Raw genomic sequence first — 26802 nt, forward strand, 5'->3', positions numbered from 1 at the left:
GTATGAGCTTGCAACAAAAAATTTCTTACCTGAGAGTTGTTCTCTCTAAAGAAATACATTGAATACATTGTGGCTAAACAAATGAAAAATTCTTACCATCTTGAAATTGGCTATCATGCTTTCGCCCTGTTTAGAACCATTGTCATTCACTGATAGTAAACTGTCAGAGTGGACTTCATAAACCTTATAATTGACAACTTAAACCTGCATGAATTAAAATATCTCCTATGGTTTAAAAATACTGTATCAACTTGGTGAGTCAGATCTGCCACATTAAGCTTGCAGGTTGTGGCTGGGAGTGATGGCGTTGTGCAGTTACTAGTTTGTCTCTCTTAGAAACAACTTGGCAGGCAGACATCTTGCAGATAAATGAGGAAAGATGGTCTATTTCAAGTGGCATAAGACATTCTTTAAACCAGTGTGTCATATCTGGTTATGTAGTCAGCATTTTCTTTAGAGCAGAAAATCCTCTCAGGATTCCTGAATAAAGAGCAGACATCTTTGTGGGGATAGCTCTCAGGAGACTTCAAGTGCTGTGTTATGTTAGTTCAGTCTCTCTGGATGTCTCTGGAAGCGCCCATACTGGAATCCCTTCTTTCTTCCTGCTAAATCCCAGCCGGGACCATACAATTAGCTCTCTGTAAAGCAAATGACCTCCTCTCCATCTTACGTATATTATTGAATTTTAATCTCATAATAGACTACGTGGTGATGTGTTCTTATATCCATTTTAGAGATGAAGGAAATCAAGGGTTAAAGAGGTCTCTAGAGATAGAGGCAGTGTTAGATTTGATTAGGTTTATAGGTACGGACACACCACATGCAGAAGTTTCTGGAAACAATTTTTTTTTTTTTTTTTTTAGTCATGCCTTTTCAAAGGACTTTTGATTAATATAACCTGTTAGCATACACACATTATTCCTGTGGAGTTAATAAGTTATTCAGAGGGATTCCAGCACTTTAGCCCTCTCTCCCTTTGTCTTGAGTCCTTCATTATGAAATGATTGGTTAGAGTTAGGCCAGAATTACCCATGGGCAGAAGATCTGGCTGGATTTCTTGGTCTTGGAGCCCTTGTAATGAGTACATGAGGGTTTTCTTGTCAGTTTTGTTTAGAAGCTGTCACCACCCCTTTTGTGTGTTCATAGGTTGGATGATTAACCCTCAAGACTTCTTCATTGTTAGGGTTATAGTTATAGATTGACCCATAAAAGTTAATACATTTTTTTTGTATTGACTACATACTAAATAATACTGGGCCACTCTTGGGGCACCTGGGTGGCTCAGTGGGTTAAAGCCTCTGCCTTCGACTCAGGTCATGATCCCAGAGTCCTGGGATCGAGCCCCGTGTCGGGCTCTCTGCTCGGCGGGGAGCCTGCTTCCTCCCCTCTCTCTGCCTGCCTCTCTGCCTGCTTGTGATCTCTGTCTGTCAAGTAAATAAATAAAATCTTTAAAAAAAAAATACTGGGCCACTCTTGAGTGGGGGTATTTAATTATGCATAATGCTAATGATTTGATGTTCGACAATATCTTTTAAAAATCAACATGTCATTTTTTGTATCTGTGGAAGGCAAGGCGTATTTTATAGAACTTTTATAGTCCTGCTTTTTACATTATTTCAGTTGGATTAGTTATTTCAGTGTTCTGGGAGAGAATGTGTTTAGTTCAACCACTGTTTGAGCGCCAGTATTGTTCCAACTTTTATCCTAGGCATATAGAGATGAGCAAGACGTGACTCTTCACCCTGAGGAAGAGGCTAGGTCAGGGTTGTCAACCTAGGTGCACTACTGACATTTTGAGCCAGGTAATTCTCAGTTGTGGGAGGCTGGCGGAGGCTGCCCCAGTACATGGTAGCATGTTTAGTAACAAAAGCAACACCAACATTTTGGCAGTTAGCTTTCCTGAGACCCTTGAGCCTCAACCTAGAAACAGTTCATGGAGCGCAGAAGGAAAGGTGACTCATGATCCACTTGGGCTAACACGCTTTCCTCAGTAGAGATCCACTGCATAGCCAAATAGCATTGGCAAGCCTAGTGCCAAGTTAAAGCAGATTTTACTTTTAAGTAAGCTTTTACTTTTATGCCATGTTAAAACAATCTTTTATTAAAGATTGCCTGTGCTTATAAACAGAAAGAGTGCACCTTCTAAACACCTTCTAGCAAATCTAAAAATCTAAAAATCCAGAAAAATTCTAAAATTCTTATTATTTAGAATTATGTGCCATGAGCTGCTGCAGTAATGTAGGAAGCCTGAATCTACATGCGTGTGTGTGTGTGTGTGTGTGTGTGTGTGGTCACAGCTGCGCACCTCTCTTGGTTTACTGGAACAGATTTGTTTTAAAAGTTCAGCTTACATAAACAGCCCATGGTTAGAGTTCTTGGTAAAACTTAAATCTTTGCAACACAGTATAATGCTTCTCTTCGTCGGGGATGAGATATGGTCTGTATTGCATGGTTTTTCTCTAATTTAGGGCTTATCCCCCTGTGCCAGTGTCAGGAAGATTTCCCTGTGGCTCAGAAATGAGTTAGTGATGCAAAATTCCAGATCATTCTTTCCCCAGGTTACGTACACACAGTACTGCGCAGCTCCTTTAAACATCTGGTAGTTTTGAAAATTAAAATAATGTCCCGTCACTCAAGGTGATGAAAGGCAGGTGGATTGATCACCCATCGTGATACAAGAACTCCTGGTGTGACGTGTGGCACATGGAGGTGGTCGCAGAATGGGGATGTGTGCAGGGAAATCTGGGCAGTGGTGACCAGAGTGACTATCTCTTTCCTTCTTCCATCGCACTGGGATGAACTCGAAATCTCTCTCAGGATGTATTCTGACACTTACTGCTGTCATCTGGGCAGGTCCTGGAGATTCCTCCGCTGCCACCGACACTCCGTGGGGTCCCATCTCTCTGCCTCTGCTTCCATTTTCTGCCTTCGCTGCCTGTTTTTCTCCTGCTGCTTAAACTCATGCTGTGTCCCTAGCCATACACTTCTCTCCTTTCCCTACTCCAGAGGTTCAGCTTCTCCATTACGCATGGTAGGCACAGTGCCTTGGGCCTTTGATGCTTTAAGGGCTCATGAAAATGTTTCCATTGTAATTTCTTTTAAAACCAGAAGAAAAAAAAAAAAAGACTGTAATAATGACTATATGCTAATGAATCTCGCTTGAATACGGTTGCCTTTATACCACCACAGCCTTAAAATAGCAGTTTTAAATGTTTTAAGAGAGAAAGGGATCTATAAAGGAAGGTCATGTGCCCATGTGCTCCCCTCATACACAGATGGGTTGCTGCTCTCTGTGGAAGGTGGCAGTTAGCTCCCCTTGGCTATAGACATTATTGCAAATTCAAGGTCATTTGTACCTAACCCTATCCTGCCTTTCAGTTGTGCTGTCCCCACACTCATGCCATGGACATTTTCTGCTCCTGTCTTCAGTCTGCCTGCTCTGTGCCAGCTCCCATCCATCTCTGCCTCCTCCAGAACAAACCAGCTACTTCTTTGTCACTTTAGTACCTTTTACGAGCGAGCAGGGCACCATTCTGTGTATGTGGAAGTCTGAGATGTTTGGGTCTCCCCTCGACCCCCAGGCTTGAATGTATTCTGTACCCGGGAAATGTTTGTCTTCATACAAGGCATCAAGCCAGAACTTTTCCTGAAACATAACCCAGGAATCAAACTCTGAAACCTTCTCTGTTAGAAGTGAGAAGGACAAGTGTTTGATAGCCATCAGCATGTGCTGTTCTGCTTAGCTGTTCAACAAATAGTTTCTGTCTCTTCCTTGTAATATTTTCAGGTGTATTTTTTTACACTAGCCTTCACTTTCGGTGTTAGGTTACTCTGAAATCTCTGAGAATCAGCTTCATGTTGCTGAGGGCTTTCAGCTGCAGGAATGTTTTAAATAGGTGATTGGATGCTTTCTTAAAGGAGTCTGGCTGCCCTGTTTGTGCAAATCTAGGAGTTTAGTGAGATAATCTGATTTTTTTTTTAAATGCTGCCTGAATTGCAAAATACTGCTCCTCTCAGGAATGTGTTACCAAAAGTCAGGAACTTATCGCTTGAAGGTTATTGAGACATATAGATCGCAAGCCCCCTTGCCTTTTGCACCATGGTTTGCTTTTTGGTTTTGGGGTTTTTGGTTGCTGCTGTTGTTTTGTTTTTACTAAGAGGAGCTTGAGTTCCTCAAACAAGTCTGGCTCTAGCTGCATTTGGGAGTTGGTAAAGACAGGGGTGTGGGTGCTGTATTTTCTGTGCATTAGGAAATTATCCTTCTGGTGCCCACAGTAGAAAAAAATCCCATGGGTATCTGAGTTGGAATTGGTCTTGTATCGTTCCACGCCTTTGTCAATGATTACATTTTCGACATGCCGGTGATTGTTGTATTTTTCATGCCAGGCATTCCCTAATGCTTTCCATAAATGCTTATTGAGTGCTTGCAGTGGGAGAGAACGAGGGGTAAGTACCAATGTGCAAAGAGGGTCTTCGGTCGGTAGACAGTGAAGTACGGATGGTTCAGTTGAAGATTTTGTGACGTTAGGATGGCGTGAAATGAAAATGAGATGCATTCAGTAAAAATGGTACTTTTGAATTTGGATTTTTTCCTGCGCTCACAATCTGCGGTGCAGTCCTCTCTCCTGACGCTGGGCGGCGGTGGTTGCAGTCATAGCTCCCGGGGTGCAAAACGCAATCAGGGGGGTAAAAAACGCAATCACGAGGGTAAACAGCCAACAGACTGACAGCCATTCTGTTTTTCACTTTCAGTACCCTGTTCAAGAAATTACATGAGGGGGGCGCCTGGGTGGCTCAGTGGGTTAAGCCACTGCCTTCGGCTCAGGTCATGATCTCAGGGTCCTGGGATCGAGTCCCGCATCGGGCTCTCTGCTCAGCAGGGAGCCTGCTTCCTCCTCTTTCTCTCTCTCTGCCTGCCTCTCTGCCTACTTGTGGTCTCTCTCTGTCAAATAAATAAATAAAATCTTTAAAAAAAAAAAATTACATGAGGTATTCAACACTTTGTTATAAAATGGGCTTTGTGTTAGATGATTTTGCCAAATTGTAGGGAAGTAAGTGTGAGGGCGGCTAGGCTAAGCTGTGATGTTCAGTAGGTTAGGTGTATTAAGTGCATTTTTGACTTAAGATGTTTTCAATTAACGACGGGTTTATCGGGATGTAACCCCATTGTAAGTCAAAGAAGATCTTTTTTTTAAAATATTTTATTTATTTATTTGAGAGAGGCAGTGAGAGAGAGCATGAGCAAGAAGGTCAGAGGGAGAAGCAGACTCCCCATGGAGCTGGGAGCCCGATGTGGGACTCGATCCCGGGACTCTAGGATCATGACCTGAGCCGAAGGCAGTCATCCAACCAACTGAGCCACCCAGGTGTCCCTCAGAGAAGATCTTTAACTCATCTTGTTTGCAAAGACTGGGAATCCTTGTTCACACTACCCGACGTGTGTAGACATTATGTTTTATTCTACTCTAGCAGATAAAACTTAGATGAATACCTACAGGCGGTACCATCAGCCTCACCCTCGTTGTGGGAGCACCCCACGTGCTTTTGCCATCATCACTGTCCAGTTGCCTTCATTTAGATCATATCTGTGTCCCTGATAGCCTCTAAATTGAATAGTCGGTGCTATTCTCACTTAGAGATAAAGAAGCTAATATTCAGATGTTATGTCACTGAAACTGACATTACAAGTGGAAATGTAAGACCCCAAATATGGACATTTATGTTCTTTTGCTCCTGGGCTTTTGTTTCTGCAACATTTTTTTTTTCTTTTTTTTAACATAGCCAAGAAAGTAGAAATAGTCTTCACTGTCACCTCCTTTCAGAATTTTTTTCTCCTGGTACTGTAGTTGGTAATAGTCTTTATTCTGATAGGAAGGGCAATTTGAACAATTCTTATTGTGAGTCTAGAGTTCCAGAAAGGGAAAGCTTCTTTGAGAAAAGGCTTGGTGCCTTACTGAGGAAGGATAATCTGCTTCTGCTTATCAAGCAAATAGCTTGAAACTTAAACCTTGAGTACTCTTCAGTGTTAAAACCCTGGAGGAAAAGAAACAATCTTGGCTTACACTGAAAGTGATAAGTTAACAGAATACAATTTGAACAATGAGCAGGAATGCTGTTTGAATGTTATCACAGATTCCTCACATCACATAATACTCTCTCTGAATTTCTATTACATTTGGAAAGTGGTTTTCTCCTATACTAAAAGTCCTAGTAATAAAAACACAATAGCATGAGGGTTTGAAGCAGACAGGAAAAGTAGACAGTTGGTAAATATTATGCAACTTTGAAAGGAAATAAACCAAAGGACATAATGTAAATATCCTGTCTGCATATTAAAAAATAAGGTACTTTATGTTCTCCTCCTGAAATAGTTCTACAAATATTCTAAAAATAGAAAGGTGATGTTTCAAGATCATGAATTCTTTGATGCCACTTGATATAAGGATATTTGAACTCTTATCCCATATATAATGCTTATTTATAATCTTTTTCAGTCCAACACACTGTAGGTGGTTTCTTACCTATGTGTAAATATGAAAGTGTATGTATACGGGTATCTGTAGGAAGTGGTATGAACAGAAGTAAATGATAATATCTGAATTCCTTTATCTCCATTAAAGTTCGTGGAGCAAATTCTTTTAGTCCCTCTTCTTTCCCTTCCAGCTTGCCTGGTCTCCTTACTTAATGTGACTTGCTTCAAAAATTTTTCAGAAATCTTTTCATAAAATTTGTTAACTATCATTCTTCCACTTCTGATCTTCGTTGTTCACTGAAAACAGTCTACTATTGGCAAGGGCCAGTTGGTACCATTTTATAAGACACAAGCTCAACCCATGCTAAAACATACAAATCCCGTAAATTTGACAATTTTACTGGCAGGCCAGCTGAGACTGTTCAGAGCTGCTCTACCTCAAGCTAGTAGGAAATCAGATGGAAATGACTTCCTAGAGAGGTTAGCAGGGGCTCTGAGGTTGATGTGTGCACCCCTGACGCCCGGAGAGCCACTCTCAGATTTTAACGTACATTGAAGGGACAGTATTCTGTCTTGACTTACCAGCAAAATGCACATTTTTTTTTAATTTTTTTTTAAAGATTTTTATTTATTTATTTGACAGAGAGAGATCACAAGTAGGCAGAGAGGCAGGCAGAGAGAGAGGAAGGGAAGCAGGCTCCCTGCTGAGCAGAGAGCCCGATGTGGGACTTGATCCCAGGACCCTGAGATCATGACCTGAGCCGAAGGCAGCGGCTTAACCCACTGAGCCACCCAGGCGCCCCAAAATGCACATTTTTCTAAGGGTCTGTAACCTGGTAAGTATTTTCATACCATTTTAGCACTAGAAATTGTAAAGACATTAAAGGATATGGATAATCTGTAATGTACCAGACCCAGATGTGTATACTGGCTCCCTCACGAAGGACAGCCCAAGCCTAGGGATCCCATTACCCTCCGCTCCCTGTTTTAGCCTTGTTGGTGTCTCTGCGTCTGTTTGGTTCATAGTGGCCTGAAGCCTAAAACCTGGTGGAAGCTGTGAAGGAAAGTAGGGACGAATTTCTGGGCTGACAGAGGTTAGAGGAATATGTCCCTTTTTCTCTCCAGTCCAAGTTGTATGGGTAGCTCGAGGATGCAGATGTGTGGCTGTGGCCCTCCTGTCCATATTCTAATGAAAGGATAAACTGACTCCATTTGCAAACGCACTACCTCTTCTGGAAGCTTGTTTTCCATTTTACCCTCCCAGCTGCAGTTTCAAAACTTTGTTCTCTTCTCCCCGTCTAAGGATCCTTGGGGACTGTTTCATCTATGTGGGACATTATGAGTGGGTCAGTATTGCAGTGATAAAAGGAAAAAAAATAGAAAAGGCAACACTAAACTTTTAAATATGCTCTATTTGTACCTTAAGCATGTTAGCATATAAGCCCTCTGCTCTAGAATACTGTGGTGCTACAGATGAAGTCCATTTTAAAGCTATGTCATTAGATTAGTGATGACTGTGATGTATATGTTTTAAAAGATTTTCTTTATTTTTAGAGACAGAGAGAGCACGGGGAGGGAGGGGCGGAGGAAGAGGCAGAGAGAGACTCTGGAGCAGACTCTGCATTGAGCTCAGAGCCTGATGAGGAGCTTGATCCCACAACCCTGGGATCATGACCTGAGCCGAAATCTAGAGTCAGATGCCCAACCGACTGAGCCACCCAGGTGCCCTGTGAGGAATATGCTACTGAATAAAAGATAAAGATAAGTGCATCTGCCAGGTAATGAGTGAGATATCTCAAATATCAGGTCAACATCAGAGCCTCGTATTAAAAAGAGAAATGACCCCGAAACAATCCTAACAATTCAGCTTGCAAATTATGTGGGGGCAGTATGTTCCAGATCAATGAGATAAATTCTGTCTAGAGCTCATAAGTACACTCTTTACTTGGCTCTGTCTGTGTGCTAAACCCAGGTGATATGGAGGCTTTAACTTCAGAAATCATTTGGTGTCATGTGGGAGAAATCTGGTAGGATCTCAACATGAGGTATCAAATGACAGAAGTACTTGTCCCAGAACTCTGTATCCCTTTTTCTCACCCCACCCTCTTCGGCACACACCTCTCCCTCCTGCGGAGGGCTGAGCCGGGCTACATGTGGCCAGCGGCCTCACTGCTTGTGTTCAGCAAACATATGCTGCTTTGGGGGATATGATCTTAGCATGAGTATTTTGTGGTCAGTTTGCATGTTCTTTGCTGGGAGGAGTGTAATTAGAATAAGATTTTGCATTTGCACAGCCACGTGTGAAAGAGGAGGCAGGAACATTGATTAATTAATAGCATTAGACTGTTTTCATTAAAATTTTTCCTTTTAAAAACATACTGAGTGAAAACAAAATACATTTAACTCAATTAAAAAATCTGCCCATTTAAACAGATTGTCATTTACAGAGATCTAAAAAAAAAGAAAGAAAAATGTAGAAGCCCACAGAATCAGATTTAAAGATAGCAGCAGGTGATTGCCATCATCTTAAAAGCTTGAAAGGGCCTGTGTTTGGAGCATCGTCTTACCCATCCCCAGTCAGATCTTTGTTTCTCAGCTCTAAGAGATAAAACCAAGAGCCTGTGGCTCTTATGCCACAGTTAAGCCATTGTTTTATCTGATTCTCTACCTCCTATCAAATATTTATCAGGTTTCTCATAAATGTGCTGGTCTGTGCCAGCTGAACTAATTGAAGAACTCACTTCCAAGAGATGATAAGAAAGACTGAAAAGAAGCGATAGGAGTACAGTAAGATTGGTGAGAGACAAATGGCCAATATGTTGACAAGGACATTTATTACCGCATTTTAAATTCTGTATTACCTTTGTCTGACATGATTCAGGGGAGCACTGTCTATTAGAAGTATAACGTAAGTCACATGCTTAGTTAAAAATTTTCTAGGAGCCACATTTTTTAAAAAGTACAGAAACAATTGGAATTTATTTTAATATACTTGAAGTTTAACCCACTTAACACACAGTGTATAAAAACTATGAAGTATCTTACAATATAATTACTAAGTCATCAAAATCTCAACTGGGACACTAAATTTTCATCAGAAAATTTTTCTAAGAGCTCATAAAATATACAGCCAGAAAGTGGCTCTGCTTATTCAAATTGTAAACTTGCTTAAACATTTTTCAGCAATCGGACTTTTTAAATTCAAATTTACATTAATAACAGTGAAATCAAATAAAAATTCAGTTCCTCAGTTCAAACAGCTAGTGTTCGCCCTTAATTGTACAGGTTCAGGGTACTCGACAGTGTAGTCCTTTTCTTGAGAACTATGTTAAGAATGCCAGTGTCAGAAGGGAGCAAAGGTGTTTGAGGTGGAGAGCAGTAGGCCCATAGGCTAACAAGAGAAAAGACAGTAGTAGAGCAAATTTTAGGAGAGACCAGTGTTACACAAGCTGTGTGAGGTGGAAATCCAGGTTTTCAGGGGGGAATGCCCAGCTGTGATGGGTTCACACCAAATTTAATTTGAGCACAAGATCCTACTGCTTTAGGGACGCCTGGGTGGCTCAGTTGGTTGGATGACTGCCTTCGGCTCAGGGCGTGATCCTGGAGTCCCGGGATCGAGTCCCACATCAGGCTCCCAGCTCCATGGGGAGTCTGCTTCGCTCTCTGACCTTCTCGCTCATGCTCTCTCTCACTGTCTCTCTCTCTCAAATAAATAAATAAAATCTTTTAAAAAAAAAAATCCTACTGCTTTAAACTTTTGAAAACTTTGAACCTCTTCCAACTTCCCACCCAACTGAGCAGCCTCCTCTGCAACTCTGGTAGCTGGTCATCCATCCACTTACATGGCTCCTTGAGGAGGTGCTCACCGTCTCCATGACAGGATGTTCTTTCTCAGCAACTCTGCATCATTTTTTTTTTTTGCATTTAGAGACTTTCCCTTGAAATTTTCCTTCAGATGTTTTTTTCTCCTTTTTTCTCATTTTCATTAAAGTTGTCTGATAAAATTTTGTCTCCTTTGTCAACCCTATATTAAAACAACCAGTTATTTTATGAACATCTGGGTTTTGTGGGAATAGCAGAGGTATTGCAACTTGGGACACACAAGCTTTGGCAAACCAAAGGAGATCAAAAGACAGGAGCATTACTTTTAGAGGAAAGGAGGAAGTTGGGAGGGACTGCTTTGAAAACAAGTCCTTTGAAAGAATGCAAGAGCTCAGAGTGGTGATGGTTTCTCATTGGCTGAGGTGTGGAATTTTCCTATTGGCTGACCTTGTTGCTGGGTGAGGAGAAATTCTTTTTCCTGTTGGAGTAGCAAAATAGGCTTCTTCCTGATGGGGATGCAAGTGAAGAGTGGGGGGGGGGGTGTTAGAGCTCCCCTTTCTGGCCCTCTGACTCCGTTTTAAATGAGGTTTCCTTTATTCAGTTTCATACCCTCCAAGATAACCTTTCTTTAGTTTTTTTAGTGTTTATCTAAAAATGTGACTACAGAACCGCCTGCCTGCCTCACTCAGTAGAACGTGCAGCTCCTGATCTCAGGGTTGTAAGTTCGAGCCCTACGTTGGGTATAGAGATCACTTAAAAGTGAAAAACTCTTGGGGTGCCTGGGTGGCTCAGTGGGTTAAAGCATCTGCCTTCAGCTCAGGTCATGGTCCCAAGGTCCTGGAATGGAACCCCACATCAAGCTCTGCTCAGCGGGGAGCCTGCTTCTCCCTCTCTTTCTGCCTGCCTCTCTGCCTACTTGTGATCTCTGACTGTCAAATAAATAAAAATCTAAAAAAAAGAAAAACTCTCAAAAAATGTTAATATATCTTCGATGATGTAATTTGGCACAACAGGATTTCCCATGATCATGTGGAACCTTGTATTTGTAAAACATAAGAGTACATTGCCTTTATTATATTTTTTCTTTTTATTTTCATCTCTTAAAGCCTTTGGAAGGTTTCTTTTGTTTGGTTTTTTGTTTTTTGTTTTGTTTTGTTTATGGAACTGCTACCCTGCTGTGCCTTTCCTGTTCTGTCCTGCTTCAAAGAATTATTTCAGGCAAAATATAGGATATTATATATACTTAAAAATTTTCAATTGAAAAAATTTCTACCTTCTTAAATAATTCTGAGTTCTGATTCTATTACTTAGTACTTTAGTATTTTTATCAGATACATACCTGTATTAGTTTGCCTTGCTACAGCAATGACACAGAGCCACAATCCACCCTGAAAATTCAGGGGCTTAAAATAATAACCGATTATGGTAGTTCCCAGGCCTCTGGATTCACTGATCTTGGCTGAGGTTGGCCAGATTTAATAGGAAATAATAAAACTTCAGAAACTGAACACCTGTGGAATTGTTCCTGTGTCTAAAATGGAGAGGAGTAATAGAATTTGAATTTTTCTGGGTTTCTTTGTGTACTGAATGCTAATCTGTCCTGGCTGTCAGAACTTGCAGAAATTACACAGGAAAATTGTTCATTTGTTATTATCAAATTCTTCACAATGGATGCCATTCAAACCAGCATTTCTGGGGCGCCTGGGTGGCTCAGTGGGTTAAGCTCTGTCTTCGGCTCAGGTCATGATCTCAGGGTCCTGCTCACATCGGGCTCTCTGGTCAGCAGGGAGCCTGCTTCTCCCTCTTCTCTGCCTGCCTCTCTGCCTACTTGTGATCTCTCTCTCTGTCAAGTAAATGAATAAAATCTTTAAAAAAAAAAAAACCAAAAAACCAAACCAGGATTTCTGGGAAACCCAATTTCTAGATTCTCCAGCTTGTTAGCAACATGACTTAAATGCATTAACTCTAGAATGAGATTTTAACAAAACACCTTAATTTGAAATTTGCTTGCTCTTTACCAGTAAACCCCTATGTGTATGCACGCATGTTTATTACATTACTAACTACCTGTATGGTATGTTTATAGAGAGAGATATATGCATATATCCCTGAAAATACAGATTAAGTAAGGTGTAAGGATTAATGAATATGGGTTAACAGTTGGAATGTTGGTGATTCTAGACCACTGCTTTGCAGATTCAATTCGCTACTTCTAATTTAAGGAAAGAACAAATATAGGAGAAAGTTTTCATTTGCATTTCAGGGGAGATATCTTAAAGAGAAAGCCACCAAACTTTACTAGGTTGTTAACCTCTAGTGATTGATTGATTGATTGATTGATCTTTAGTTTTTTTAATTTAAATTCAGTTAGCCAACACATAGTACATCCTTAGTTTTTGATGTAATGTTCAATGATTCACTAGTTGTACATAACACCCAGTGAACATCTAGTGATTTAAATTTAAGAAATGCAGATTAAACATTTCAACTATAGGTCTGCTTCCCCTTTTATTTACTTCCTCTAAAAATAATATTTAACTTTACTTATTTTTAAAAGATTTTATTTATTTACTTATTTATTTACTTGCCAGAGAGAGAGGAGAGAGTACAAGCAGGGGAAAGTGGCAGGCAGAGACAGAAGCAGGCTCCCTGCTGAGCAAGGATCCTGGTGTGGACTCCATCCTAGGACCCTGTGATCATAACCTGAGCCAAAGACAGTCAACCGACTGAACCACCTAGGCGTCTTTAAAAATAGTATTTTATAAAGCCAGAAACAAAGAACTGCAAAATATTGCGACCATAGTGGGAAGAAGTTATTTGAAAATAATATTCAAGACTGAAGAATAAAAAAGGTTAAGAACTAAGAGAAGGAATACCGGCTGGCTCAGTAAGAAAAAAGCAAGCATAGGTTTTAGAGTAACAGCTGTGATTAGAGTCCTAGGCAGATTTTGAATCTTTCTGATTATTTAAGTAGATGAGGAAGTGACTTATCTTGTTTTTTCTCAGAATCAAATGAGATCATGAAAGGAAAGCCCTAAGTAGATGCTTTGATTTTTGCCCTTAACTCGTTTCCTATCTCCCCGTGCACAAGGTCGAGGCCGATGAGCTAGCAATGCTGAGAGAGTCAAAATAGTTTAAAAATATGATAAAGATTTTTAGATAAAGATTTTTAGGCATATAGTTTAAGCACATAGTTTAGGCATATAGTTTGGCCATCTATGAGACTTTGACATCACTCTTTCTTAGGCCTGTCTAAAATTCATGCTGTAAACATTGGTAATTTAATTTTATGGGTGTTGAGGAACAAAGGTTTCTGTTGAGAGAGCACTTGATATCCTACTGGCCACCAGCAGCTAAGAATTATTTACTGGACTTGTTATGAATTGGAAGGAGTTTGGGGTCTGCTTTAGAATATCTGTCTTCCAATGATTGTATGATCTCTCTAATAAGAGGAAATGGAGATGTAACGTGGGGGGTTTGGGGAGTAGGAAAAGAATAAATGAAACAAGATGGAATTGGGAAGGAGACAACCCATAAGTGACTCTTAATCTCACAAAACAAACTGAGGGTTGATGGGGTAGGGGGGTCGCAAGAGGATGGTGGGGTTATGGACATTGGGGAGGGTATGTGCTATGTTGAGTGCTGTGAAGTGTGTAAACCTGGCGATTCACAGACCTGTACCCCTGGGGATAAAAATACATTATATGTTTATAAAAAAATTAAAAAATTTAATAAAAAAAATTAAAGCAAAAAAAAAAAAGAGTATCTGTCTTCTGAGCAGAAAGAAAAACTTGATATTGTCAAAGGACAAAACTCAATTTAAGTTGCAAGTTTGATATCCTTCATTCAAGAGAAAACAGCCATGAATTGGGGGAGCCCAGTGCCCCACAAGCAGTGGAATAGTGTTCCCCAGGGAGTTGGGGGAAGAAGAGTTTTAAAGAGCTTTGGAAAAGGCAATGCTGAAACAGGGGCATAATTGGCTGAGACGTGGGAGATTTCCTTATAATGCTAGTTGGTCCTATTTTCTAGGGTAAGGTAAACCCGCTACAGCTCAGTTGACACATTGTGATTGGTGACCATTAAAATTTCTTGACAGGTGTTTCCCTGAAGCGCAGGCTGATGTGGGTTTAGATTTATGCTGTGGGCCCCGGCCACTGGTGTGGTCTCCATTTTCCGGGTCCCCATACAAGCATTCACTTGGTCGATACCAGCAGAGACCATGTATTCAAGGAGGGCGAACTTGTCATTTGAGCCAAGTCAACAGTGCTCAAAAAGAACGTCTGATTTCAAGGAGTGAAATATATGGATTAGTTCTCAAAAGGAGTCTTTTGCCTTTACTCACTCTTGTGGCAAATCTCGGGGCCCTTTAGCCTGAAACTCAAGATCTGAAATAATTGTGCCCCAAGTAGCGGATGTAATGAAGAAGGCCAGCCCTCCACACGGATAAATTGAAACTGTGTACAATTTCTGTAATCGCATTTCTGTATGCTTTGACTAGCCTCTCCGTTCTTTTCTCTGTAAATACATGGATCCACACACGGATGGCAAAACCTAGGAAAATTGCAGTTTTCTGTTTTGATAGTCATCTGGTCATGTATACAAAACCATTAATGGAGTAGGTCCACTTCCCACCTCTACCTCTTCTTAATACTGTGGCTTGGACGAATCCTTACCAGAGCCTCTTCCTTCTCCTTAGAGTTGGAATGGATGTTTTACCGATTCTTCCATTCTGGGATTCTAATTTTAATTTGTTGCCCTGTTCTAGATACAAAATGGGCAATTGCAGATGTTATGGTTCTGCTTATGATATTTGGGGGAGGTGAGAAGGATGTTATGGGAAATCTTACAGTCAGTCTTTTTCTTTGGAGAAAGAAAATTTATGTTAAGCGTTAATGTACTGCATTTCCCCTTGAAAGGGGTTCACTCTCAGATCTTCTAGATTGTGAGTCTAGAGAACAATTACACTGAAAATGGAAAACCCAAATGTCTTAAAAGTAAATTTAAAAGCATTTTTGTGGGGTACATTTGAGTTATGCCCAAGTAAAATGTATTTATGTGAGAAAATCTTGAGTGTGATAGAAATAATACCAGGTGTGCTTTTAAAAAGATACCATGTAAGAATCTGGCCCCACCCCGGGAATTGTGAACTGATTAAATAATACCATATACTCTACCGTATGAGGCGAGCTATTCAGACCAGTGAGAAGCCCGTTTAAATGCAGAAACCAGATGGTTTTCATTAGCCACGAACCTTAAAATTACATAAATCCACGGATGCAGCTAAGCTATGGATCCTTGCCCTCTCTTTGCCAAGCGAGACTTTGCAGCCAGCAAAACAGAGCGTTCCTTGTTCCCTTTCCCTTTTAGTCAGGACTGTGTGGGAGGATTGCTGCCAAGCCTGCTCTATAAGGAATTTTGATCTCCTTGATGATAATAAAGAGAAACTTTTTTGGGAAAGGGAACACCCAGTGTGAAAAGACTGCAGGGGAACTTGTTGGAGAGGCTGGTTTTGCCCTTGTAAAGTGCATCAATTCTCGGTGTAAGTCTCAGGTTCAGCTCTACAGATGGGCTTCAATTAGGCATATATGTTTATTTTTGTTTATGTTAATTTCCCCTTAAGCCCTTGTAAGGCCTGTTTTCCAGCTAACTTGCTTTGGAAAGTCCATTTTCATTTCAGTTCTCTAGATATTATGGCCCTAAAATATTTTTCTCGCAGCAAAGGATTGTTTATAAAAGATGAACAGCATTTTTAGGTGCACTATTTTGGTCTCTGTAGTTCAGGGCATTCTGTAATAAATAGGCTGTTGCTTTGGAGGCAATGTGTGGATGCTCCATTGTTTTAGCCGCTTATTTTGTTCATTGTCACTGAACACTGTTTTCCCATGGGAAAGCATCTCTGGTCTTATGATGTCAGTGGAAAGTCATTCCGTTTACAAGAATTATCTTCATTTTCACTCTTTCAGAAACACACGCACCGTGAATGGCCAGTTATGCCAGGGTTCCAATCTTTTAGGTGTTGTCTTGCGTTTCTGCCAAGTAACCTTGTGTTACCTCACATGGCATTAAGATGAAAGTAAAATTAAAATGTGATGGTTACTTAAGTGGCTCTGTTTCCCATCTACTAACGTTTTACATTGCAAATTTCTGTTAAAAGGAGAAATGTTTTTGAAAAGTTAGGAATAATTCTCTTTAGGAAGACTTTGAGAGAGTACGCATTTTAATTGGCAGCAAATAACTTATCCTAGGACCCAAAGATTTCGGTTTTAAGAGTGTCCACATTAACAGTCTTGCATCAGACCCTGCATATGATTTATTAAGCCATTTCTTTAAGACTGCATTCAGAAAAAAGGATTTGAATAAAAATGTCAGGCCCTTGGATGATGGCTGCATATTATCAAGGTGTGACCACCTTGGCTGGTGATGGTCTCCTTCTGGCTCTGTGCCAAAGAAGGGGCTGCTTGTAGCAACCCAGGGCTTTGTTGCTTTGTTTCTAAAAACCCTTATTTGGTGCAGGTGAAGATCCTTGTCGGTTTTCTTTTTTCTTTCTTTCTTTTCCTTTTTTTTTTAAAGTTGACTGAGCTAGAAATGTTACTTAAAACAGAATTCTTTGCAGGTGGGCTTCAGTAAGAAGAGAAAAGCTTCTTGTTCAATTTGCATCTTCCAGCTAATTGCTGTGATCTTGTACACAGCTGGTATAGGTTTGAGAAAGAATTTCTGCCCGAGAAACATGTTTCTGTGAATTAAGTATTAATTTATGAAGGGGCTCTTATAATGTCATATGTAACAGATGTATACATACAGCCAATTTTATAATTTTTAGTGTAATAATTGGCCCTAATTATTGAGGAATCAAAGTTTGAACTATTAAGCATTTTCCACTGTCAGAAAATGGAGTGTGTTAATGATCATGATTCTCTCTAGTTAATTTTTCAGTTACTGTTAGATCTCATCTGGTGAAAAATCAAAAAGGAACTGAAACATAGATCTTCTGGTATTAACTACCCTTGTTAAATGGAAGAGATCACAAGGCAATTAAAAATATTTTACAGGGACACCTGGGTGGCTCAGTCGGTTAAGTGTCTCCCTTCCACTCAGGTCATGATCCCAGGGTCCTGGGATCGAGTCCCACATTGGGCTCTCTGCTTGGCGGGGAGTCTGCTTCTCCCTCTGCCCCTCACCCTGCATGTGCTATCTCTCTCTCTCTCTGTGAAACAAATAAATAAAATCTTAAAAAAAAAAAAAATTTTTTTTTTTTTTTTTTTTAAGTTTTCCAGTAGGGGCACCTGGTTGGCTCAGTCAGTTAAGTGTCCAACTCTCTCTTTCTCTCTTTTTTCTTCTTAAATTTTATGTATTTGAAAGAGAGAGAGCATGAACAGGGGGTGGGGAGGGAGAAGCAGACTCCCCGGTGAGGTGGGAGCCCAGTATGGGACTTGTTCTCAGGACCTTGGGATCACGACCTAACAGAAGGCAGATGCTTAACCTACTGAGCCACCCGGGCAACCCATGTCCAACTCTTGATCACAGGGTCATGAGTTCAAGCCCCGCACTGGGGTCCCACAATGGGTGTGGAGCCTACTTAGGGAAAAAAAAAATGTTTTTCAGTAATATTCTAGGGCCAGAATCAATGCATTTGAGATGGGAGAAAGATTACCACCATTTGAGTAGTGGGCTTGTACAAACAGACACACAGGTGGCGTCAAAAGAACTGTAAAGTCAGGGAAAGGGGAGGATGACAGAATGCAGAATGGAAGAAATAAAAAGAAATTAAGGCAGGAACGAAAGAAAACACTTACTTGATGTGTTTGTCAGCTGGGATGACCAGTTGTCTCAGCTTGCCAGGGACTTTCCTGGTTTCAGCGCAAGAAGTCTCACATCCTGGAAACCCCTCTGTCCCAGGCAAACTGGGATGGTTGGCCATCCTGTTGTCAAGGCAAGGGCAAGGCTTAATTTACTGCTTTGTCCCCAAAATGAGTTCAGTGCCTAGCATGTGTTCTATAGGCAAACTCACTGATAAAAGAAATGTCACTTGCTGCCATTGATTATTATGGTTGTTTCATTGGAGTTGCCGCGCTGCAGTTAGGGGTTGAAAGCGTGAGATCTCGAAGGCTCTTTAAAGAAGGTGAAAGAGAAGCAACCCCCCGCCCCGCACACCATCTTTAGGAATGTCTTCCAGTATGAAACTGAAGGATCTCTAGTTGGTAATGGGATAATCAGAGTAAGGGGAACCACGGTATTTCATTGCCACAGAGTCCAAGGGAAAAGACTTCCAAGGAAGAATTCATGTGTGGCCAAGAAGTTGAAGAGCAGCAGGTACTGAAGAAAAAAGCCTATTTGGTTTCTCCAGAGGCCAAATGTGACCTTTGAGAAAGCAATCTGAGTTGATGGGCAGAACGTAAGCCAGATGGCAGGGGGCTTAAGAGGCAGGTGAGAAGGTGGTGTGAGTGAGTGTTGAAATCACCAGTTGATAAAATTTGTTGTAAGAAAGGGGATAGGCAGATGATGGCCCCCGCCTGCTTTGTCAATAAAATTTTATTGTAAAAACAGCTACACACATTTTGCCTGTTGTCTGAGGCTGCTTTTTTATTATAACAGCAGAGTAGAATAGTCACAGCAGAGATCTTGCTTACAACACGTAAAATATTTACTATCTGGCCCCTAACGGAAGAATTTTACTGACCCCCTGCTCTGGAGGATGAAAGAGAGGAGGAATCCTTTTCTGTCTCTAGTTTGCATTTTTTAAATAGAAGAGATCAAAGGCTATTTGTGGACATCTTACAGAGCTGGAGAAGGAAAGGCATGTGAGGTTCAGTTGCTGAGTAGCAGGTCACGCCACATGCAATGGTTTCAAACGACAGCCATGTAGTATCTCAGTTTCTGTGGGTCACAAATTTGGGCGCGTCTATCCAGGTGGTTCTGACTCCAGGTTTCAGTCCTGCCACCAAGGGCTGTGGTCCTGAAGGCTTGATGTGGCTGTAGGATGTTTCCAAGCTGACTCACGTTTCTGTTGACAGGAGGCTGTGGTTCCTCATGTCGTTCTGTGGGCCTCTCCATAGGGCTTCCTGTATGTCTGCACAGCACAGCAGCTGACCTCTCCGAAAACAATGGATCCCAGAGAGCAAGGAAGAAGCCGTGGTGCCTTTCGTGACCTTTCCTTGGAAGTCACATATCATTTTGGCCCTATTTTGTTTGTTGTGCAGATAGACCTTTTATGCATTATGGGATAGCACTGACAAGAGCTTAAACACCCGGAGGCCAGGGTCCTTGGGGGCCTTCTTGGAGGCTGGCTGCCTCAGGGAGGGGAACTGGCACTTAAATGTGCCTTGAAGGGAAGTTATGGAATGAAGGGCATTTCACGAAACTGTAGTGAACAGGTCAGGGAGAATCTGAGGTCAGAGACATTTTCAGCTACCAAGGGGGGAATTCATTCAATAAAATAATTACCAACTGTGGTGGGGGACCATTAGTCTTTCTGTTCACTAAGAGATAAGTTACCAAGATGCTAAGACTAGAAATCTTTGGGACAAGGAATGAATTTGAACAGAATGAAGTAACCATGGAGAATTCAGTAGTGATTTTGTTACTAGACTATAAATTCCTTGAAGACAAGGGTTCATATTTTACATTGAAATAAATAAATTTTATATATTAAAAATATTATATATATATATATAATGCTGTATCCTCTATAGCATCTCATATAGGGCCTTATCTATAGATATCTGATGATTATTTGACTTTCTTTCAGAGTTATTGTCCCACTACTTATTTCAATAAAATTGACAAAATTTCTATTCTGATTTTTTAGAATCAAGGCATTGAATTTCCTCCTGTTCCCTCAAAAAAACTGTGACACTTGTTTGTGGAGCATTCTGCTTAGGCTGGTTTTTGCATCTATTGGAAAATGAGATGCCCAGGTTCTGGCTTGGAAATTGTAGGAGGTGGCAAGGGGCCCAGACTATGTTTGTTGATTCCTGCTGACGACCCAATACTGTGGTTTCAGCTACTCTGTTACATCTGGAGATGGAGAGGCAGAATGTTGTTCAGTATACCTTTATAATATACTTAATAAGTAGAATTAGATACATAGAAAATATTACCTGAAATACGGTTTTAGAGACTTTTCCAGGAGCTTTTGCACTTGGATCTGTGACAGGTCTCAGCTGGGTTCAGTACAAGTTTTTTTTTTTTTTTTTTTTTTTAACGACATAAATCTGCTGTGGTTGGACAAAATATATACGAAGCTGACTAGAATGGACAGATGTTTGATCTATTTTTACATTTCTGTGGGAAGAAATGTCAAGAAGCTATTTCTTAACTGAAATCTCAGTGTAATTTTAGTGTTTTGTTTTTTATTCCCTCCTGTGAACAATTTTTAGAAATGATACACTTTATTATAGAATCATCTAGTTCTCGATGGTATGAATGGCTTCTGGTGGAAGTTTACTCTTCATGACATGGCTATCACCCATTTCCTCAGTGGCTGGCTTTAACAAAGGAGGAATTACTTGCTTAATGTGTCTTTCAATTCCTTGCTTTCCAATAACGCTTTTACTCCTGTGGATCTATTCTTTTATCTCTTGTTGATTTTTTTAAATCTTTTGACACATCAGAACCCATTAAGTAAAATTTGAAAAACACTTCTAGAAAGGTAGTATCTATTCACAGAAGGGTTTGGAAATACAGAAAGGCAACCTTTTCAGTTCTGTCGGTGAAATGGTATACGGCCTGTAACAGTACTAGCCAGGACCTATTAAGAGCTTAGCACACAGCGCGTGGACTCTGGGAAAGAGACCTTGCTGCATCCTCACAGTGTGCATGGGGAGGTGAGACTCCAGCGCCCTCACCCTGTTCATAAGAGCTGAGAGGGTGATGGGGTGCCTGGGTGGCTCAGTTGGCTAAGCAACTACCTTCTATTCAGGTCATGATCCTGGGATCAAGCCCCAAGTCAAGCTCCCTGCTCAGTGGGGAGTCTGCTTCTCCCTCTCCCACGGCCCCTTCCCCCTGCTCGTGCTCTCGTGCTTCCTGTCTCTCAAATAAATAAAGTCTTATATTTAAGAAAAAAAAAAAAAAAGCTGAGAATGATAACCAGGGAATATTCTGGGGAAAACCAGTGGAATGGCCAACATACTCAGCCATATTTGTGCATGGTAAATTCTACAGTAATTTTTATGTTTAGAAAATAATCATGTCAGTTGCTGGCTAAGAAGGCACGCTGACTCCATGCCCTTAGCTCTGGGAGGCACCGTACAACCTTCCTCTTAGACTTGGTCATCCAGCAGGGAGTTGGCATTGTTCTTTGCGTGAGTCAGTTGGAGGCTATTATGAGAATATGGTTTCCTCCAGAGTGATTATTTTTATTTCAGAAAAACACCTTATTTTATTTTCAGAACCTTTCAGTAGGCACTGTAGAATCTGTTACGGGGGATTGCATAAACTTTTCAATGAATAAATTCTTCTCAGTATTGTTAATGCCTGTATTTCGACATTTTAAAAAAACACAGTACTATAGCGGTTGGAGATGTATTAGCCTACCTGACACTCAACGGAACGTGGACGGCAGAGCTAATTCCTACTTGCGGGAATTTCTGGAAGTGAAAATGAACTATTTTTGGTATTGCTGCATGCCATGTTCCTCTTTACAACCCTTCCCCAACCTCTTCCCCAGAGCTGTGGATTTGTGTAACTAACCTGAACTTATTTTATTTTTTAGGTGCCCACTGATGGCAATGCCGGCCTGCTGGCTGAACCTCAGGTTGCCGTGTTCTGCGGCAAACTGAACATGCACATGAACGTGCAGAATGGAAAGTGGGAGTCCGATCCTTCGGGGACCAAAACCTGCATTGGCACCAAGGAGGATATCCTGCAGTACTGCCAAGAAGTAAGTCCCTTCCGAGAGCTGGGCATTCATGTTGGGTCACATGTGTATATATATTTTTTTAACTTTACTTCTGAAGTATTGATCTTTTATCTCTTAGAGTGAAAATCTTGGCTCCTTTTTTTAATATTTTTTCCCAATTTTTTATTGTTGTACAGATAGACACACACAAAATCGGTCATCGTAACCAGTGTAAATAATCTATAATAATAATCTAATACATCTACAATGTGCTACCATCCATCCCCAGAACTCTCATGCTCACCTCTTTTTTTTTAATGATTTTTAAAAATTTTATTATTTTTAAAATTTAAATTCAGTTAATTAACATATAGTATATTATTAGTTTCAGGGGTAGAGTTCAGTGATTCATCAGTCTTATACGACAGCACACCCAGTGCTCATAACATCACCTGCCCCTCTTAATGCCCATCACCCAGTCACCCCATCCCTGACCCTATCCCCTCCGGCATCCCCTATGATCAAGAGACTCTTATGATTTGTCTCTCTCTTACTGATTTTGTCTCATTCATATGCGGAATTTAAGAAACAAAACAGAGGATCATAGGGGAAGGGAGGAAAATCTTGGTTCCTCATGATTCACTATGCTATCGTTATGTTTACTTGCTTTACCATATATAACACATATTTTTTTAAAAATTATGATGTCGTGATAGAACCATCCATAAACCAACTGAGTAAAGTTTAAGATCTCTTGGCACTTCATTAATCTTTGGCATATATCCCACTATCATTTCACGGTCAAGATAATGTATTGAAAAGTTGCTAGAATTAGTTTTCCTTATTTATATTACCACTTTGATTCATTTTCTTTGCTTATATTCAGTCTTAGTCTTTTGCTCCTTATTGATTTTGTTTTTTGAAAATGTAAGACATTGACATTGTTAAAACTTAGAAACTCTATAAAAAGTTGCACTTAGAAATCTCGCTCACCACCTGTCCTCCACTGATCAGCATTTTCATTGTTCCTGATTTATCCTTCTAACAAAAGAGAAGGTATGGTTGGTTCTCCTTTTTCTTATAAAAAGGTGCTTACAGGAAGCACCTTTCTGTACTTTGCTTTTTTAACTTTTCTAGAAATTCTAGAAATCACACCCTCACCACATAAAGATCTTCATCCTTTTTGTAATTTTTCTGGCTTCCTTGCTATATTGTATAGGATATTCCTTCCTTATTAATTTAAGTTTAAAATAACTGGAGTCCAAGACATCTTATCCCACGCTTCCAGACAATTGCCTATTCTAGGATATGTGGCTCTTTGTGTTTTAAGAGCATTTAAAGGAATGAGTCTTATGCCTCTTGGCAAACTTCTTATTCTTCATATAAACAACAGATAAACTGGCAACATTGTTGTAATCTTTTATGTACTAGGAAATTTCCTTTTTAAGGTATGTATTTTTTTACATATATACACACAGGTTTTTTTTTTTTTGGTGACACTCTGAAGAAGGACAGTCTCTAAGTATTAACTCTTATGTTTTGAGAAGCAAAAAAGCATCCATATCATTACAATATATTCCATATCAAGGAATTTTTATCTTGAAGGAGCTTGAACTATGATGTGAGAAGGTAATTCTTCATATTTAAGTAAAAATCACTAATATTTAAGTCCATTATATTTCTTTTTTTTTTTAAAGATTTTATTTATTTATTTGAGAGAGAGATACAGTGAGAGAGAGCATGAGCGAGGAGAAGGTCAGAGAGCGAAGCAGACTCCCCGTGGAGCTGGGAGCCTGATGTGGGACTCGATCCCGGGACTCCAGGATCACGCCCTGAGCCGGAGGCAGTCGTCCAATCAACTGCGCCACCCAGGCGTCCCTATATTTCTTATTAAAAGCATTTATTCCATAGGGATTGAAAGTGAGGTGCTTGGGTGGCTAAGTCAGTTAAGCGTCTGACTCTTGATTTCAGCTCAGGTCATGATCCTCAACGTCATGGGATCAAGTCCTACCACTGGGCTCCATGCTTGGTGGGGTGTCTGCTTGAGGATTCTTTCTCTCTCCCTCTTATTCTGTCCCTCATCCCTGAAAATAATGAATAAATCTTAAAAAAAAATAGGAATTGATAAGAAATTACCTTTTGTCCAGATAGGACTTTTTTTAAAAAGATTTTATTTATTTATTTGACAGACAGAGATCACAAGCAGGCAGAGAGACAGGCAGAGAGAGAGGAGGAAACAGACTCCCTGCTGAGCAGAGAGCCTGATGCGGGGCTCGATCCCAGGACCCTGAGATCATGACCTGAGCCGAAGGCAGAGGCTTAACCTGCTGAGCCCCAGACAGGACATTTCTAAAATATACATTTTGGAAATAATAATCACATTCTGTGCAAGAGTTCCTCTGGGACAGTTTTGTAGTAAGTTGTGAGTTTAATAAATTGGAACTCTGTGTACATGTTTACAGGGTTTTTTGTACCACTTCACTTTTCTGAACATGCATACGGATGAATCATTCTGAATATTAAATATATATATTTTTTAAAGGATAGAACTAAATTCAGTTAATGATGCTGACCACATCATCCTTTTCTGTTGAATGGCTAATTTGATGCATGTATCTTAGTTTGCATCTTATTTTTTCTCCCTTAGTGCCACTTATATGAGTAATCAGATGCTTTTACATTTTTATGATGACCATATAAAAATTACTTTTCACGATCCTGAGAACAACCCTTATTCCCACGCCACTTAGAAATCCCACTCATGTCTGGGTAGCTTCACTTCCTGTCTTAGTTAGTTGTTTGTTCTAGGGCTGAGCCACAGGGTGGTTCTTCTGGGTCCTAGACTTTGCCACATTGTTGGTAGCCATGGGACAGGAGAGTAAGCTTCTTGGTTGCTTCTCCTTTGTGTTGGCAATGCTGGTATGTCCTGCCTGCCTGTCTTAGCTCACCACCCACCAGGATTATGTGCGCAGGCTAGAGTCTTCAGACGGTTTAGACAAACATCACACCACAGAAGTAAGAAAGGGCCTGGACATCAGACTGTGAGCCATTTTAATGAATTTGTTTTTTTCCATAACAGCAGGAAGTCATTGAAAGTGTTTTTTATTATTTTTAAAGAAGGGGAAGGACTGTAGATTTGCATTTCAAAAAGTCCTCCTCCTGCTTTATCACGCTGACCCTATAGCTAGCTTCTGTGTTCTCTGTAGGACCCTCTGTGCTGTTCTATAAGGTAGCCACGAGCCAGGTGGGGCTTTTGAGCATTTGCAGTGTGGCTAGTCCAAACTAATGTGTGCTGAAAGTATAAGATAAACACTGTATTTTAAAAGTTCACATGAAAACATAATATAAAATAGCATATCAGTAATTTCATATTTCATATTGAAATATTTTCTATATACTGATTTAAACTTCATATTCATGTTATTAAATTGTAAATTCTATGTTGTTAGTATGAACTTCGCCTGTTTTTACTGTTTAATGTGGCTACCATGGAATTTATAATTACATAGGTGATAACATTTCCATTCTATTTCTGTTGGACTGTGCTGCTCTCCCCCTGCACCCCATACCGCTAGCGACTCTGCGCTGTAAGGGTCTCAGATCCCGTCATCTGGCAAGTGGGAAAGGGAAGCAGACGTGAGGATTCCCCCCAAGACCTTCCACTAGAACTTTACTGGTGATTGGGAATCAGGGAGGAAGGCTTGCTTGGGGCCTTTAAATACCTCTTTCATTAAAGTATTTTAGTGTAAGGGAATAATATGAATGAATACCTTTCGAGAGCCCAGTGGTTCTCTCCCTCCCTCAAACATTTTATCTCTGGGTGCTAAAGAGGCAATGATGAGTGGAACACAGAACCTGTCCCTGAAAGGGGATCTAGAGAGAGAAACAGGCTTGTAGAATACTTTCAGTGATAACAAAACCAACCATGTGGATGATGCTAATGCCAGCTAAGCTACCTTGCTAAGTGCTTGCTCTCCTTTTACCCTCGTGGTACCTCTGGGGAAAAATCTGGGAAGGAATCTTGGCAAATTGCAACATTTAAGGGGAACAAGTGTGAAAGAATGGCATGAGCGGAGGAGGGCAAGTGGCCGAGGCCTAGGACCAGAGGCAGGAGCTATCACGTGCTGAAGGCCAAGCCGGGTTCATTTCTACATGAGGTGATGAGTGCAAGTGTGATCTAGACCGAAAGGTTGAAGCATAGTTTTTGACAGTGCAAAAACTTGACTCTTGCCAAATGAACACACATCAAAGATTTTATTCAGTTCCTTAATTAATGAGGTGACCTGGAAGATTTTAAAGCTGGGTCAGAGGGACTGAGGGATTTAAATACCTTTCCCAACGAGGTTCACATACAAGGCTAGGAAGAGGACCCATCCGATGGGCATCGCATGGGACAGGACACTGCTATCAGATTTCCACATTATCTACCCTTACAGAGCTGTCCGACAGCTCCGTCAGTAGCAAGTCAGTCAGAAGAACACACTCTGGAATCAGATCATCTTTTCCCCCAGGGCTCTGGAAGAGGACATCTGGGAGTCACTGCTGGGGACACCCAGTAATCCCCATTTCTAAGTCACAGGCATTGTGACTTAGATTTTGATTTGGCATATAAAAGGCCATTGTTGATCTTTAAGACAGCAATTTCAGTGGAAGAGCCGGGGACAAGTCAGCT

At 40.6% G+C, this 26802-nt stretch overlaps 1 protein-coding gene across 8 annotated transcripts in view; it reads left to right on the forward strand.

The window, feature by feature from the left end:
• LOC122908359 (amyloid beta precursor protein) overlaps positions 1–26802 on the forward strand; it is a 271290-nt gene that overhangs the window by 38483 nt on the left and 206005 nt on the right. For all 8 annotated transcript variants that reach the window (XM_044251072.1, XM_044251073.1, XM_044251068.1 and 5 more), the window contains exon 2: positions 22005–22172. In XM_044251072.1, the coding sequence (XP_044107007.1) occupies positions 22005–22172 (168 nt within the window). The remainder of the gene's footprint in view (positions 1–22004; positions 22173–26802) is intronic.

This window comes from Neovison vison, chromosome 6 (genome assembly GCF_020171115.1).
Source record: "Neovison vison isolate M4711 chromosome 6, ASM_NN_V1, whole genome shotgun sequence".
NCBI classification, from domain to species: domain Eukaryota; kingdom Metazoa; phylum Chordata; class Mammalia; order Carnivora; family Mustelidae; genus Neogale; species Neogale vison.